Source organism: Electrona antarctica, assembly GCF_951216825.1.
Source record: "Electrona antarctica genome assembly, chromosome: 5".
Classification (NCBI taxonomy): Eukaryota; Metazoa; Chordata; class Actinopteri; order Myctophiformes; family Myctophidae; genus Electrona; species Electrona antarctica.
In genome coordinates, this window is record NC_136810.1 from 13,488,768 (window position 1) to 13,506,841 (window position 18,074).

The following is an 18,074-nucleotide window of genomic DNA, read 5'->3' on the forward strand; positions in this document are numbered from 1 at the left end:
ATGTCCCTTTAGAGTATAAAGCAATACCGCCGGGTGACTCAAAGTGTCACTGGTGAGCAGCCTAACAAACACACACACACACACACACACACACACACACACACACACACACACACACACACACACACACACACACACACACACACACACACACACACACACACACACACAGTCTGCACCGCTCAGTTCACATGGGTGTGATTTTTCTTTTATTTATTTTATTTGTAGGTATTAAAAAGGTCTTAAAGGTCCTTAAATTGTATTTACTTACATTACTTTACTGTCATGGTATTGATTAGGCTACTTGATGCAGAAAATTGTCTTTTTCTTTTCTTTCTTTTTTTTGGGTTTTATCAAAAGGTTTTAAAAGTCCTTATCCATTTTCACTTTACTGTCATCTGCTGCAACCCCCCCCCCCCCCCCCAACCCCCCATCCCCTCCACAAAAAAGATTTGTGTCAGGACTCCTCCCGACCCACAGGTTGAGAACCATCTAGTGCCCCCAGCTCATGCACGCACCGCCCCTCCGCTCCTCTCCGAGGCATAATTAGAACTCTCCGTGGAGTCCTCTCATTCAATCACACTCTGAGGAGAAGCTGCAGTTTAGAGCCTAGTGACACAGCCTGCAGAGCGTGAGGGAGTCGCTGTTTATTCACACCTAGTCCCCAAAATATCAGCAATCTGTTGGACTACTTCTAGTGTTGGTGGGTTTACAATCTGATCTCTCTCTCTCCAATGGCTCCCTGGATCATAACGGTGTTTCTGTGCGCTCTGTTGGGACTTCTACACGGACAAGGTAAGTTCTTACCTTTTTTGTGTGTGCGCAGAGAAGACAACATCTGCTTATTTACTGCGTTCATGTTTGATCCAACGAATATTGTTTTGTAGAGCTTTATACATCGCCAGAGATTCATATAGATAATTAAATAATGAATGAGAGATAACTGAGTGATTTGTCATGCCATAAAACAAGTTAACAACGGCCGCTTTTCGGTGAGTTTGGATTTTCGTTTTTGTTTTTGTTTTTGTTTCCATTTCTCCTTGATAGGCTGGTTACGGTAAATTATAGCGAGGCCAGTTTAAAATGTAATTGTCAGTGTTTTATCAAAAACCAGGTGTTTACAGTTTAGTGTGAAATTGGACCGAGAAGAGTGATCATCATTCACTCTGACATGTACAGTACGTGTTGAAAGGATTATATGTGCATCGGTTAAGACAGTGTGGTGTGACCTTTTCACCTGACCAAATTCAAATTGACCCCGAATTGATTTTTTTTGTGCAAGGCACCCCCAGTATGATTTGTGTCTTCAAAGTTTGGAGATTTTAGTAGCTACCTAAGATGTTGTGAACTTGTAGATCTATTAAGAATCACACCCGTGTGAACTGAGTGGTGCAGTGACGTCATACACTAACCATAGCAACCATGCTCATCTGTACGTGGGGCCACGGGACGGGTACAGACAAAGCTGGTTATTGGAGTGGTTTGCACCACTCAAAAATAGCCAAAGTATAAACTAAGGTTAAAGTGGTTAAACAGATTTTTGAAAATTTGTCTGGGGGACCCCCTCCCCCCAGGCACCCTGGGGACCCCACTTTGAGAACCACTTAAGAAACTAAAGTTAGAGAGAGCCCCCTCTCCTCTCCCTCTGTACTGTGCTTTGCAGGGTCAAAGGTTAAGTATGTGATGGTATAGTATGGCTTGTGGGGTGGTCAGGGTGTTTCCTATGAGTTATTGTGGGGTCATGACCCCAAACCAGGGATATGACCCCAAACCAGACCCCCAAACACTCACTCACACATGGGGCCGTTTTCACACACAGCAGGGTCCCTGCTTTGTGTGACCCAACTCTGTATCTTGTGTAGATGAGAGGGCCCCTCCCGCACCCGGGGGGGACCTGTCTTATCTACACAAGATAACCTAGTTTGGCCAGGGGTCTCTTTGGGCTGACACTACATTTAGGGGCGGGTTAAGGCCTATTCATAGTCTGGATTTTAGGTGGTGAGGTGACGTCATGTTGTAGTTCGGTGGTCACCTCACCACCGGAAATATTAGACTGAATAACGCTTTAGGGGCTCTCAGGGGTAGAGTGGCCGGAGAGCAGCCGGATGGGAACCATGATGTTCCCAGTTGGATCCCGGGCTCCCCCAGAGAGAGTTAGTGTCCTTGAGCAAGACTCTGAACCCCTAATTGCTCCCCGTGTGCAGGTTGGTGCCTTGGCGTGGTTTTCCTCTGCCATCGGTGTATGAATGTGTGTGTGAATGCAATGCACAATCTATGTAAGGCGATTTGGATAAAAACGCTATATATATAAAAAATTTACCATTTTACATTTAACAAAGTACATGGGATGTACTGTATGTGCACGAGGGATATACAGTAGAGACCTGTGCAGGTGGAATAGATAGATGGATTGGATGAATGAATACTTTATTAGCAGGTAGGGCAGTCAAAAGTTATGCTAACATGGAAACAAGCCCCACATGGTTCTCAATTCATCAGGAACCCTGCTGAAAAAAACCAGCAAAAACCAGCTAATGATGGTTGCTGTTATTTTCAGCAGGGAAATTACATATAATACCATACATATTGGTAGAAAACTCGGAAGCATCAACATATATATTTACAGAGGGGAAGAGGATGGTACTACCAAGGTGTTCAAGGAGTTCAACTATGCTCACTTGTGTTTTGAGGTCAGCCATTCTTTTAGTTTGAGTTTAGGTAGAGAGTGAGAGTCGAGGTCTTTAATGGGTTTTGGTAGATCATCATTCCACGTTATGGTGGCAGCATGGTAGAATGCATTTCCCCCCATGTTTGAGCCAAATTTGGGGGAATAACAAGGTTCTTCTGTTGTTACAATTTAGGCATTTAGCAGACGCTCTTAATCCAGAGCGATTTACATTAAGCAAGAACAAAAAAACATGGCAATACATCATATACATAATAAATAGTTATCATGAATCATACGTAAGCTAAGAACGTAATAGTGGAATATCTATATAATGAAACTAAGCATATATACTATATAGTGCTATGTCTAGGTCTAAGTTACATAACGGGTATTAATTGTTATGCCTGATGTGGGCATCATTCACTCTAGTCTAGAGATGTAGTTTGACAGGTATCTGGTTATTCTGGTATCCTCGGTCCCATGCTTATTGCTTACTCATCTGCGAAGAGAAAAGCCTGGTTACAACCTAAGGCAGAGACCGCAATAATGTCGGTCAGATATATTTCCCCCGGATATGATATTTTTTCGACCAATCACAACACTCGTTTCATTCACGGAGAATGTAAACTGATTTGTAAAGCATTAACGTAATTTCCTTGAGCAGTACTTCTGCCAAAATCACGCAACTTCCACCCAAACAAATGATAGCGTCTACAGCGTAGGTCTTGCCCAGCGTGGGGTATCTACGTGAAGGCCAGACCCATTGAGAGATGTTGCACTCTGTCCTCTAGCTTCAGCCATGCCAGACTAGCAATTTGAGCTGGGAGAAGGTGATATGAGTCCTGGGGGTGAGGCGTAGTAGCTAGTCGTATTAGTTTGTTTTGAGAGATCTGTAGATTTGATTTTAGTGCCATTGTGATGTTAGTGAATCATGAGGTACAAGCATAGTCGAAATAACAGTAACTGATTGATTGATTGACAGGCATACTAGTATACTTCCAAGACTTCAAGAGACTAAGCGATAAAGTACTGATAACACAACCTTTAAGTGACCTTTAAGTCACTGTTGCCACAGGCAAAAAAAATCAAAGAACCACTGACATAGAAACATTTTTTCAGAAAACTGTCAGGATGTTGAAGACATTTTTAGAATCTGATCTCAGGTCAAAATGGGTTTTAAAGGTTGTGTTATATAACTATTGAGCTAATAATTATTGCAACAGTGTATAGAGTCTCCAGCTATTTAGTAAACAGAACATACATTTTCAAGTGGACAGTCATCGAATTAATCAGGAGAGAGCTCATACAGGATAATCAAGTGAAATGGGAAGAGGGAAGTGATGAAACAAAACAGGTCAGACACAATTTGAACTTGAATGCAAGCTGATAAATTATCCGTGGGGTTCTCTTTGCCATTACTATTATAATAATAGTTTTAGCTTTTTAACAAAAACGTTTAGTTTTAAGTAACAACAACAACAACAAAATCACTTCAGGGAATCACTCAGGGATTACGGCAGAGACCAGTTATGTCTAGGAACACCACAGAGACTAGCAGATACAACAACTGTGTATGATAGGGGCCCTGCACTCTGTTTTTGTATATAGCACGCCTTCTTGCTTGTTTCATGTTAGACCTGATAGTGATCCAGTAGCGGTTGTCAAAAATAAAGGTATTCCTGGGAGCTGCGAAACTGTGCGGACATATTTCTCTACTCTCAACTTCTCAAGTGTACACATTTTTGTCCAGCAATGTTTGTTTGGAGATGTGTGTGCATGCTTCAAGTTCTCTTTGAACTCTACACACCACAGAGACTAAAACATCAAAAATATATACCACTATGGCACTGAAATATGCTGTTTTGAAGAAACCCTTCAGTTTCTTTTTCCCGCAGGAAACCCTGTTACCCTACCTTTAAACAGAGGTGACATGGCTGTTAAAAGTTAAAAATAGTGCAGTGCCATTGTGATGTGTGGTTTTCAGTGTGTGGGGGCGGAGCTACGCTGCCTGCCTCATTAAGACATGTTTACATGAGTCGTCTAGACGGAGGCAAGCCGAGGTCTACTGCTGCTGCTGCTGCTCTGCCAAGACACCCCCCCCCCCACACACACACACACACACAGAGACACACACACACACACACACACACACACACACACACACACACACACACACCACCAGCACCGTCTCATCCAGCGAGATGGAAATCAGGCCTCCTCTCCTGTCCAGACAGACAATGCATAACGCAGACAGAAAGGCTACACACACACATTTGTATTACTGTACTTGCGAGGACATCAACATTTTAGGATGGCATTGAAAATGTCAGGAAAATAGCCCACCTACAAGCTCACTATGCGTCGCACACTGCAGCACGTTGGGAGCTTGTAGATCAGCTATAGAGAGTATGCGCATGCTTAAAGTGAATGGCACATCGAGTGGCAAATCAAGTGGCAAAGCAACAGGCAAAGTGAGTTTAACATTGTCTAATGTTGTTTAATGCAATCTGATAGGACTTTTCTGTTTGGATGTATGGGCTGTCAAGGCCAGAAAGTAGTTTTTTGCCACTCAGTAGGCGTTCCTGCATAACTTCCGGGTTTGATGATGATGTCACACGCATACCCTCTATATGTGGTGCGCAACATTGAAGCGCAACTAAGCATAATCAAGTGCATCTCTAACCCCCAACACCTAAACCCTAATTGGAATCTTTACCAAATGTAGAAGTACTCATTCTGCAGAATGCCCCTTTTCAAAGTCAGTGGTTCCCAAATGTCTCAATCACTGAAAATTGGCCCAAGATGGCTCCCGACTCCCGACCCACTGTTTGGGAACCTGTGTTTTAAGCCTTTTGAAAGTCACGCTGTGAGCTTATTGTTGGGCTATTTTTAAATAGCTAATGTAAATGTAGAGAAAAAAAAGGCTTAATTGGTTAATGCATTCTGTGTGGTAGACAGACAGACAGACAGACAGACAGACAGGCTGCTCTGCTTCGTCTGATAAAACAACAGTGAATAGATTTAAGGCACTTCTGTTCTTTCAATTTAGCTTTTTTCCCCCCTCTATTTTTGCAAAGAGGCGGACAGCGGTAGTGTAGTTTATACCTTGCTGCACTGCAATGTCACTTTGTTTTACTTGAGACAGACAGACAGACAGAGATCTAAAGTGTTGTTAGTTTGTGTGAGGGGTCTGGCACTAGTCTGCCTCTTTGGGATATATCCAGGGTATTTGTTTTTTACTCTCTGTGGGTTCCAAGGTGTTTTGGCAAGAAGATGTCAGTTACTGGTAATGGTAAAAAAAAAAACAACAGCACAGAAAGAGAACAGCAGTATATTGGCCTAATTCATTCCTCTTTCGCACCAGCATGTTGTGCATGTTTATGTACCTAGTAACCATCTTTAGTTTTCCACACTATTTTGTTTTTGTATCACATGTTGGTTAAAATAATAATTAGGGCTACACTTGAAAGTAACTAAGTAGCCTTGGGAACCATCAGTTCCAGTCAGAGCCATGTGGCCCATATATCTGTAGCGTGAGTCGGCTTAATGTACATTCCCCTGGGCATGATGCTAAGTATGTCACATGATGTACAAGTACACATGACGCTAGCATGTCACATGATCTATTCTACAGGTACATTCCCTGGACATGATTATAGCATATTGCGGGATTTGCCCCCAATCCAACACTTGATGCTGAGTGCCAAGCAGGGAGGCATTATTGGGTACCATTTTAAATTAGTCTTTTGGTATGACCCGGCCGGGGATTTAGCTGGGGAACCCCCTGGTGTACCCCCCCCCCCCCCCCCCCCCCAAGTTGAGAACCATGAGCTATAATAATCTGATAGATAAAACGAGAAACGGAGGAGGCCAACGTGAAGACTTTTCACCCAGTCAGTCACGTCACTGTGAGATCTAATGTCCAGGAGGGATGCCAGCCACGGACTGGCCCTGTCTGGCCCTAACGGACGAGTGAGTCAGCTAATGTTGCTGCCGGCCTAGTAATAAAACACTCTGCCCATACTAGTCAATCCTTTCCTCCAAGGTTCAATTTTGTGTACCAGTTAGTTTCCGAGCAGATGTTTTTCATCTATTCATCTCGTATACATTAGTAGTACCGGTATGTGTATTTGAAAGGCAATCAACTCCCAGCCAATCACATGGCATCAGCTCAATGTGTTTAGGCATGTGCAGATTGTGCATGTTGTCAAGATGTTGTTCTGCTGCAGTTCAAATGGTCAAATGGAGCATCAGGGTAGAGGTTTGGCTTGTGTAGTTATACCTTGTCATGATGTACAGCAAGTACTGTACGTAGTAAGTAGGGATGTCCAGATCACGTGTTTTTGCTCCCGATACGATTCCGATTATTTGATTTGGAGTATCTGCCGATACCGATTTTTCCCGATATTTATATTTTTATAGAACAACTTATGCCATATCACAATAGTACAATATCCAAAATCACAGACAATATCCAGTCTAATATCATGATATGGATATAATATCAATACTAGGAATGTCCCGATCACGTTTTTTGCTTCCGATTCTGATCATTTGAAAATGACGTGATCGACCCCGATTTCCGATCACATGATCGGATCGGGAGAACCCTAGTAAGTGTAAGTACTGGTGACATATATCACTCCGTTGCCCAGTTGATTATAAATTATTAATAATAATAATAATAATAATAAAATGGCACATTGACATTAATTTACATGATGAAACAGCTCTCAAAGTCACACGTTGTTTGTTTTAAAGAAACTTTTGTTGTCTGTTGATTTTACTTTTTGAAGATCCAGATCTATGGATCCAGTCTGGATCTACTTCCTTCCTTCTTCCACATAAAATGGCTAAATCAACATGCCGTTGATTAATAACAAACTACTGGGTTTTGTGACGTTGTATACTGTATTGTCAGAATCAGCGCTGTTTTCATTTGTTTATACCAAAAGAGTGACTAAAGAAAAAAGAGCTGTTTCACTGGAATTCAATGAGTCTGTGGGGGGCATTTACACACCAATGTACAGTAGCGCTATTTCAGCTGCCCTCAGACAGTATTTGTTGCTTGCAATAGTCCGGTCTTTCTTTCGTTTTGGCCAGACTTGTGGTGCAGCCCGTAATGCCTGATCATTAAGCCAGGGTTTGAAGTGTGGTCAGAAAGTACTTTGTTGTCATTCAGAGGAATTATGCAAGAGAAAGTTGAGGACAAGTCATCTTAAATTGACACTTGTCCTCCTTTCATAATTTTAATAATCCAGGCTTGCAGACTCTTTCCATCTAACCCTCCCCCCCCCGTACAATTCCTAACAGTCCCTAGCATTTGATTAGTAACTGACAACATTAATATGCCGTTACAAAGCATCACCACTGTAATTTAATGTTGAATTCCCTGACGCCTTTCCTCTTTCTTCTCGGAGGGTAGTTGTGGAAGAAGTAAAGTACTCAGATTTTTAAGTAAAAGCAGTAATACCACAATGTAGAAATATTCTGTTACAACTAAACCGTTTTCAAAATTGTGTTAAAGGGTTAGTTCAGATTTTTTGAACTTAAGTTGTATGAAATACTTGCCATTAATATAGTGGTTGCAACTGTATTAATTGATTGCCCGAGTCCTGTGGTGGGAGTTCTGCTCTGGTTTTGGTGAAATATCAAGTAGTTCTGGTCATTTTGTGGGGGGCACTGGGGGCCACGCAGTAAAAGTAAATGAATCCACAAAACTAACGTCATTTGTATTGTTGACCTATTTCTAAAATATTAGTGCAACTTCCGTTCTTTTTTTACCCCTCTATCACACAGAACTATGTTTTTTGTGCCCATATCACTACGCCCAAAAAATAGTTCCATGTGATAGAGGGGTCAAAGTTGAACGAAAGTCGCGTTAATATTTTAGAAATAGGTCAACAATACAAATTACATTCGTTTTGTGGATTCATTTACTTTTACTGCGTGGCCCCAGTGCCCCCCACAAAATGACCGGAACTACTTAATATTGACCAAAACCAGAGCAGAACTCCCACCATGGGACTCGGGCAATCAATTAATACAGTTGCAACCACTATATTAATGGCAAGTATTTCATACAACTTAAGTTAAAAAAATCTGAACTATCCCTTTAAAGTAAAAGTACAAAAGCATTGGCATCACGCAATGTCCCATTTCAAAAGTGTTCTAAATTCATGAAAAACATACTATTTCGGCTATATCCAAAACATAAAGTAGATCTTATATGGTAATTAGTTGGTCCTATATTTTTTTGTAATAATCTGCAAAGTACTGTAACTAAATTATAAAATAATTGTAGTGGAGGAAAAAAGTATATTGTAGTATTTTAGTGGAAATACTTGAGTAAAAGTTACCTTAAGTATAGTTCTAGTCCTTGAGTAAATGTGCTTACCATAGTTACTTTTCACCACTGTGGGAGGGTTTGTCGCAAATACCAATTGACCGTGTAGAACTTGTGTTGTGGCCTCAGGCTGCAAAAATGCGAGCGTTCCCTCATGTGCCAAAGCTCTTTGACATTTGGCAGATGGTTTAAAACCACAGCATGTATGAATGCATTTGATGTGATTGCGACAGCTGATTGTTTACAGAACCCGAAGCATTCCACGCACTCTGATCCACATGAATCAGATTCTCCGGCACCACAACAGTTGATCGAACGCCAGTCAAAGTGTCTCTTTTGTTTTCTGCAAACAACAGATACATCAATCAATGTCTTCCCTGAAAGAGAATGCTTGCTGTAAATGATAAATAATGATATTCCGTTTGTAGCCAAAACAAAGTATATCCCTTTTTCAGTCTGCACCATTGAGTCAGACTGCAAAAGGAATATAATTTGTTTTGCAGATGAAATGGAGACCACCAACCTGACTAAGAATCAACCTGGGGAGTGCAGACCACTGCTGTGTTGGGAGGCGATATGGGCGTGGTGTGGGGCAAAAAGCTTGAAATTAAATGATGACGGTTAAGGGCTTGATTTAATTTGTTGCATGATAGTTTACTAGAAACAATGATTTAAATCATGCCCTTAACAAGGGGGGAGGGGGGTTGAATAGAAAATGTAAAGTGTCATCATATCAGTTTATCTGTGTTGTGGTCTCTCTGCGGTACTTAGTGACATTCCTTTCGCGGAGGTTCAGGTGGGTGCTGCCCACCCAATCAGAAATGATAAATGGTACAGATATTTTGTGTTCTTTTTTATATAGGCAAAAACTTGACCTTAAAACTATGTTCAAACCTCGATAGTTAGAGCGGCGCGATTGCATACAAAGTCAATCAAAGATGATAAGTCACGTGAACGAGGCGAGCGGGGCGACGCAAACGAAACAAACAGCCGCCTGGTATCTTCGCCTCAGCTGGAAAAATCCGACTGAAGCGACCTTTCGTTTCTCCCCGACTCCGCGCATCGCGTACTGACAGCCAATCAGCATTCATTTTGTTCGGAGCCCCGGTGGTTTTATTCATCCAAAAACAATATACAAGCCCTTTGCAAAGACATAGGAACTAATTTTGCTGCTCATACATTATATAGTACCAGGAAATAGGAATTATGTTCAATATATTGAACTGAGCCGTCTTTGGTGTTTTCTAGCTCGGCTGTTAGGTGTATCCTTTCGAGGTACAACATTTTTTTAACGCAATTTATCATGTCATTAATTAATGGAAATATGCTAGTGGTCCAGGGCTCAAACATCTGACCCGTCTGAACTGAATGGTGCTGTACTGTACTTGTGCTGTACGTACTGTAGGCTGCGCAACAGTGACACTTGGTGGTCAAAAAACACTATTTCCGTGTTCGGACAGACAAACCCAGAGACAGACGCAGCCAGCCAGCCAGGGAAACGCATTGCTGTGCATTGGAGTGGCTGCACCACTCAAAAAGGTTGAGAACCACTGATTTAAGACTATTCCTATCCCACAGTTATGGGCACATTTCCCAGTAACGATGACTCCACCAGTCAATCCAGTAGGCCTACACTTTCCCTTCTTGAGATTCTATTGATTGATTGATTCAAATGTAACTCCCCTTTCTGTGGAATTTATTGACCTCCAACTGCCCAGTAACTTGCAAGGACTATCTAAAGACCGTATGGTGGACTCCATGTTGCGCCCTGGAAGGAAAGAAACATGCGCAGTTGAGAACTTGAGACCAGGATGTTGTACATGCCCAAATTTGGGCATGTACAACTTCCTGGTCTCAACTGCGCATGTTTCTTTCCTTCCAGGGAGCAACATGGAGTCCACCATATGGTCTTCGCTTCCCGTCCTCTTTAGATAGTCCTTGGTAACTTGACAACATTGTCATAGATCACCAGGTAATTTAGTGTGCTGGTTCTCAACTAGTCTTCACTTTCCTACATTACTGAATGCATAGACATTGGCCACCAGTTGAAAATCCCTGATTTACAGAAGTGTTTAATTATTCGTCTGTCCAGTTTGTTTGAGTGTTTAATGTTTAATGGACCACAATGGAAACAAACCTTTGGCCATTTGGTGTTTTTAGCCTGTAAAGGTCCATTTGGTTCCATTTGCACTCTCAGAGTTACAGACCCACAAGGGTCCATTTGGACCTGTGATGGTCCTCGGACACGACGTTGAGAAGCGATGATCTGCAGCAGGATATAGAAATAACGATATTGCGTATCATAATATTAACAGGATGTCTAGTTTTTTTTGTTTTTGGGTTTAGATTTCAATGACTTGCCTAATTGGCACCAGCTGACTGTCAGGGGATATGCAGTGAGTGCTTATGATTATGGCTCAGGCTGTAATTTATAATATGTTTGGTTCTGATATGAACAGCTTTGGACTCCTCCTGTGCATCCACAGGGGGACCCTGACATGGGAGTGTTTGTGTCATCCCTTATCATCACACACCCACATGATATCATGTGGGTGTGTGATGATAAGGGATGCCACAAACACTCCCATGTCATCATGTGGGTGTGTGATGATAAGGGATGCCACAAACACTCCCATGTCAGGGTCCCCCTGTGGATGCACACACACACACACGTGCACGCACGCACGCACGCACGCACGCACGCACGCACGCACGCACGCACGCACGCACGCACGCACGCACGTGAGTCGTGAGGCCCATTGGGCAGGAGCCTATCTCCTGTTTCTGTTTTTGAGGCGACTTGATGTTTACGAATACACCCGATGGACATGGTGTACAAGTACAGCCCTCGGACATGACAAGCAGGGAGGCATGGGTCCTGTTTCACTGGCCGGGGATTGAACCCCCACTCCCATTATGTCAGACCTCTAACTTCAACCGCACCATAAGGGTGGTGTTTGGAACATACACTCCCCCGCATATCAGACAGGCGTTCAGGCGTTCAGGCCCCATTTACACTGGCAGCCAAATCTAGCCTGAATCAGATCTGTGCCACATCCAGATTGAAATCAGATTTGTTTAAATAAGTCTAAATGCAGACAGGTCACATACAGGTCACATGGAATCAGATTTTTTACAATGTGACTTGAGCCACATTCAGAGGTGGTTTCAAATCTGATTTCAGGAGATCCGTCTCAGTATCTGAACGCATTAACCTGATCTAAATCAGATTCCATGTGACTTGTATGTGACTTATTTAAACAAATCAGATTCCAATCTGGATGTGGCACAGATCTGATTTAGGCTGGATTTGGCTGCCAGTCTGAACACACAGATCAGATCTGGTCACTTGCAAACGGCAGTGTGAATGGTCGGGCCAAAAGATCAGATTTGAGAAAGACTTTTTTCCATTGTGGCTCTGTATAATATCGGAATCGGTCAGAATCGGTATCGGCAGATATGACCCTGCAAATAATCGGAGATCGGATATCGGTCATGATTTCATAATCGTGCACCCCTGATTTTTAATTTCACTCTCCACTAGATTTGAACGTGTTTGACCTGTGTTTTCAATTTGAATGTAAAGCAATTTGAACTACATTTTTGTATGAAAGGTCCCCTATAAATAAAGATGATGATTATTGTACTATTCTAGGTGCAGAGCATGTGTCCATAGATGAGTGTTGTCGGGATGGTCGGGAGCGTGGCATGGACAACCAGGACTGTACGGCCCTGCCTCTCATCTCTGAATCCACCACCTGCAGGTAAGATCTTCACTTACACAACTCAAGGAGAGATTGAAAAGATTTCATTTATAAAATGAAAAGTTATATTTGAGGCTCTGTTACTTCCTGCTCAGCACATTAGACGACAACCATTTCAGAGTAGGGAAATATGTAGGTGCAGTGTTAAAATGTATTCCTCATTTAGTAATAGTAATAGTTTTGGACATACAGGGTTTCCACCCAACAGTGTTACTGTAGTATCCTTTGTCTGTGTGGGTATGTCTATGTGTGTGCGTGCATGGGTGGGTGCGTGCGTGCGTGTGTGGATGCCTGTCTGTAGTTCAGGCATCTCTTTCATTTTTACGATAGTTTTTTGGCTTTTTCTGCCTTTTTTATTGGAAAGTGTACAGTGTGGTGCCAGGAAATGGGAAGAAAGAGATGGGGAGTGACACGCAGCAAAGGTCGTCGGGATCGGGAGTCGATCCCACGACGCGCTGTCAGGCTGAATTAGCAGCTTAGGTGCCCGGACCGCTATGCCGGCCCGGGCGTAGTTCAGGCATCTCGAGAACTGCCCGACCATCTGGGTGGCTGATATCACATTGAGTGGAGGGAAGTTATGATTTTGTGCATGTTTAAAATGTTGGACTATCTCCAAACAGACAAGGCCTCATACCCCCTTGTGATCTTTGGCACCAGCACCACAGCCCTAGAAGGTGCACGACCACAGGTTCACATAGCCAACACCAACAACAACGCTGATGGAATCTAGCTCAATCTGTAACCGTGATGGCAAACACATTTAGCATAAGCCATCCTGAATATGTCAGGGGGGGGGGGGGTTGCGAGGGAGTTGGGGGGTGGGTGACTATTTCCAAACCCAGGAAATACCTTTGAGGTGAAATGCGACAGTGGGAGAGGATAGAGAGAGGCAATAACAGGAAATCTGAGGGATTATTTCAGACACCAAAGGAAAATACGAGAGAGGGAGACAGAAGAAGAGAAAAGGAAAACAGGAGCGCAACATTGCCCTTAAATGGTTGTGCGGAGGAGACGATCTCTCGTGCATCGTGACGTGAAGCAAGAGATTGAGTTTATGTGGAAAGAGATTTCTGGTAAGAGTTGATAAAAGAGGCGTGTTGGAACCAGAGAGAGAGAGAGAGATGGTGCAGGGAGGTGCTTTCTCTCTTCTGAAAGATAGACGCTTAGGTCTATCTTTCGACCCATGCCATGACAGGTTTTAGCTGTCTGATGCCGGTCCCATTTCGGAGAGTCCTAGACCATGTTTTCACCCATATTTTGTAAAAAGAAACTTTGCTTAAAGTTTAATTTAAATCCTGAAAAGTATTGCTTTTGAACATATGAGGTTTCCACCCGACAGAAACGATATCATCCAGACTGATACCTCGGCCGGGCTCTAATGGAGACCAAGAAAAAATAGCAACAGCCATCTATGAGCCCTTTAAAGGTATATTCAGTGATTTCACTTAATTCAAATATCACTTATTTTGTCTTATTTTTTGGATAATCCTCCCTACTATAAAGTGTGCTGACCATATAAGGAGTTCCTCCCTGTCCCCAGTGAGCCCCTGGGGTAAAAAAAACCCTAGTTTCGGTTTGGGCTTTGGGTGGCAAAGCCTTCATCCAATCAGGATGAGAGGGGCCTTCTTCCAATCATGATCGAGTGGGGCGGGCATTGGTGCACGTGCTGTTGGTCTGTTCTACTTCCCCCACTGTAGAGCGTGTGCATGTGCACATCTTGTTACCGGGTGGACCGGGTTTTTTTCCAAATCACCCAGATCACTGAATGCTCCTTTAACCGATTGGATCAACTGAAAGATACATTTCCCATGTGTTGACTGTTTCGTGGTGTGAGGACTGTACTGTGTCGAATCCAGGCCTTTTCTTTTGAATGTATCATCTTAAAAAAAGAGAATGCATCGGAGCATCTTTCTGTGCCAATATCAATCAATATCTCTCCTTGCTTGTCAGTAAAAGTAACAATATTTGAGACAGCAGAAAACAGAAAAATAGTATGCATGTTATGATGCCATCACCTCAAAGCATGTATTATAGGCTACTATACAGAGTGAATTGACCAATGGTCCTCAAACTTATTCATGTCAAATAGTATAATACACTCAAGTTGATATGTATTTGGCCACTGACAAATACATAAACAAGAAAATAGACAAGAAAATCCTGACGTCCCAGGGACGTAAAAATATGTATTTGTAACACAAGCGCATTCTTTACCGTATGAAACCCACACTCCTATTGCACCAGCAAACAACCCTGGCTGTGGCAATCAGATTTTTAGTAGCCACAAATCACAGTCTAAAATTTAAAAGATTGCGAAGCCATTTGAACAGCAATAATAATAACAGCAAGTAATGATATGTTAAATTAAATAATAATAATACATTAATTAATTAAAATAAGTAATAATACATTCATTTTGTGGGATGGATTACATTCATTTTGGGACGGTTACATTTGTATTTTGGACGGTTCTGGGACGGGGATGAAAAAAGTTAGTCTGGAGCCCTGCCACGGACCCTCATCTGAAAATAGTTTGTGTCGGGGAAGTTTTTAAAAATATACGAGTGAGCTCGTAGATCAGCAATTTCTGATAAATTCTGAATAGAATCAGGTTAAAGTTGTTAAACCGATTTTGATGATTGTATATTCATCGGTTTTGCTCAGGGCCATCTGGAACCCCCTCAAGGACCTACAGTATGACTGTCCCCGGGCCCCCACTTTGAGTCATTCTAGTCATCTGGTCCAGGGGTTCTCAACATTTTTGTCTGGGGACCCCCGGAAATGCTTTGGCCATGTCTCGCGACCCCCGCGCCGCCCCCCTCCCCACCCCCAATACAAATTGACCGCTACAATAACCGGACCCCCTGAGGGGTCGCGACCCACAGGTTGAGAACCCCTATTCTAGTCGGTCACTAGTCATCTAGTGTTAAGAATCCTGCACAACTTCCCAGAACACAAGCTCAGCCGTAAGGGAGGGGCTTTTATTTCAGTCATTTTGTGCAAGGACCCAGTGAGCTTTCAGACAAAAAACAACAACCCACAATCCCACCATGAGAATAGACATGTGTGGGAGGACTAATGTACTAATCTTGGGCTCCTGGAGTTTGCTTAACTATAGAGCCTAAAACAACAGAACAAAGAGCTGTGTGACTAACTGCTCTGTCCATGTTGAGTCTACTATAGTCCGCATTACCAAACACAATAACGTCTGTTCAACTACAAAAGGTGCTCCTCAGAGCACAGGTCTCTGCCAGGTCAGGTAGCTTATTGTGGGCCAACCTTTGATTCCCGCTAGGCTCACCTGAGGATGCGTTTTAAAATGGGACACACATTGATGCAGCCATGCACAGGTTACAAAACATAGGGTCCTGAATCCTGATCCATGTTGGTCTGCATACATATACATTTTTTTATGGGTCACGACTCGAGTAAATAACCCTAGCCCCCACAGATCTTTGAATGGGTTCTGGGGGGGGGGGGGGGGGGGGGGGGCAGTTTAAAAGGTTTTTGGATGTTCAAAAATAGCTGATCTACAAGCTCACAATGTGTCACAATGCGGACGGTGCAGCTGTATGAAAAGCTCTGGAAGATCTTGACAAATCTCCCGTCCTTGGCACAAAACCTTTTCAGATTGGGGATCTGTGCAGCCAATACATAATCATTTGGACGTCCTTGATGATAATTCTTTCTTTCATTAAAACTAAAAACCTTTCAGAAATGTTCAGAAAAGTAAATGTTTGTGGTTGTGTTGTGTCCGGTGTGACAGGATAGTCCAGGAGCAGTGCTGTGTGACGGTGCTGGAGGACAACATGTGTACCACCGGCATCAACATGGCCAAGGAACAGGGAGCCTGTGACACTCTGTACGTCACCAACACCTGTGACAGCAAGACTACAAAGGTGTGTGTGTGTGTGTGTGTGTGTGTGTGTGTGTGTGTGTGTGTGTGTGTGTGTGTGTGTGTGTGTGTGTGTGTGTGTGTGTGTGTGTGTGTGTGTGTGTGTGTGTGTGTGTGTGTGTGTGTGTGTGTGTGTGTGTGTGTGTTGAATCATCTTGAATGATTGTTCATTGACTGTTATGCATACAAAGGGATGTACAGCGCACGCCACAATAGAATAGTGGAACTCATAGTAAAGGACAAATCAAAATACCATGCATCCTCAGTGAGGATGTGTGGTGTATATTATGAACATATTATGTACTGTACATGAACATTCCTGTGTCATTCCATCCATGTTTCATCTCTGTGTTAACCCGGATATATATACATCTTTGACAGCTAAATACACCAGATGTTGAGGAAGAATCCATAGAAGTGTCTATATTAGAGATAGCCTGCACCTTTCACCTTAGCCTAGTGGAAGATTCTATGACCGACCGAGGTCATTAAATATCAACAACTTCTACATACAGAGCTGGGCTATACTGTAGGTATTTGTTTTTATATTTGGCAGTCTAGGACAAAACCACAGACTGGTTGGGATGCCCAAAAAGGAGGCAAAAGGTATTGTGCCGTCTCTGCTATAATTGGCAGCCGTCACACTGTATGGTGGAGATGCTTTTACTTATACCCATCATAGAGTAATGAGTGACATGCTTGGTTATTGTATCATGAAGAGTGAAGACATGTGCCATGATTTTGTGACTGTAACATTAACTGTACGTTGTAATGTGCGTGCACGTGCACTATGTTGTTGGAAAGGGGTCAAATCATGGCTTCTAGATAGTGTTGCAGATTAGCGCGATTGTCCGTTTCATTAATGTATCTATGCTGGCCCACGAAGCTTTCAGAATGTTCCCCTTCCATGACCATCATCATCCATCATTCTATCATCTCAGACATTTTTAACATCTGAAACATTTTCTAAATATGAATTTAAGCACATGCTACTTGTGTCTCATTTTCAGTCATGCTAGTGTTAATAAGATCTTAGTATTATAGGTCAGAGTTTAGTTAGAGTGGGCTTAAGGATCTGTCTGTTTGTACAAGACCAAGGACCACAATGGAAATATGTCTCTGACTTTATTGTGCTTTCATATCCTTGAAGTGTTATTTCAACGGGTGCGTGCGTGCGTGCGTGCGTGCGTGCGTGTGTGTGTGCCTTTGTCGGGTGTAAACCTGTCCAAAATTGTTACTTGTGGATCTGCTACTTTTTACGCTTTCGTGTGACTCTGTAGTAATCGTATGATCAAGTAGGGCGTTAATTTGTGTAAAAGTTGGAGATAATAGGTTTCTGCCCGACAGCAACGATATATCTATGAATGAGTGTGCAGTGAGCAGGACGGGACATGCCCCTCC

At 42.7% G+C, this 18,074-nt stretch overlaps 1 protein-coding gene across 3 annotated transcripts in view; it reads left to right on the plus strand.

Annotated features, from left to right (window-relative positions):
* Window positions 1-590: 590 nt before the first annotated feature.
* fbln1 (fibulin 1) overlaps window positions 591-18,074 on the plus strand; it is a 74,091-nt gene continuing 56,607 nt past the window's right edge. For all 3 annotated transcript variants that reach the window (XM_079500605.1, XM_079500606.1, XM_079500607.1), the window contains exons 1-3: window positions 591-795; window positions 12,670-12,778; window positions 16,545-16,677. In XM_079500605.1, coding sequence (XP_079356731.1) covers window positions 735-795; window positions 12,670-12,778; window positions 16,545-16,677 — 303 coding nt within the window. In that variant the 5' untranslated portion in view covers window positions 591-734. The remainder of the gene's footprint in view (window positions 796-12,669; window positions 12,779-16,544; window positions 16,678-18,074) is intronic.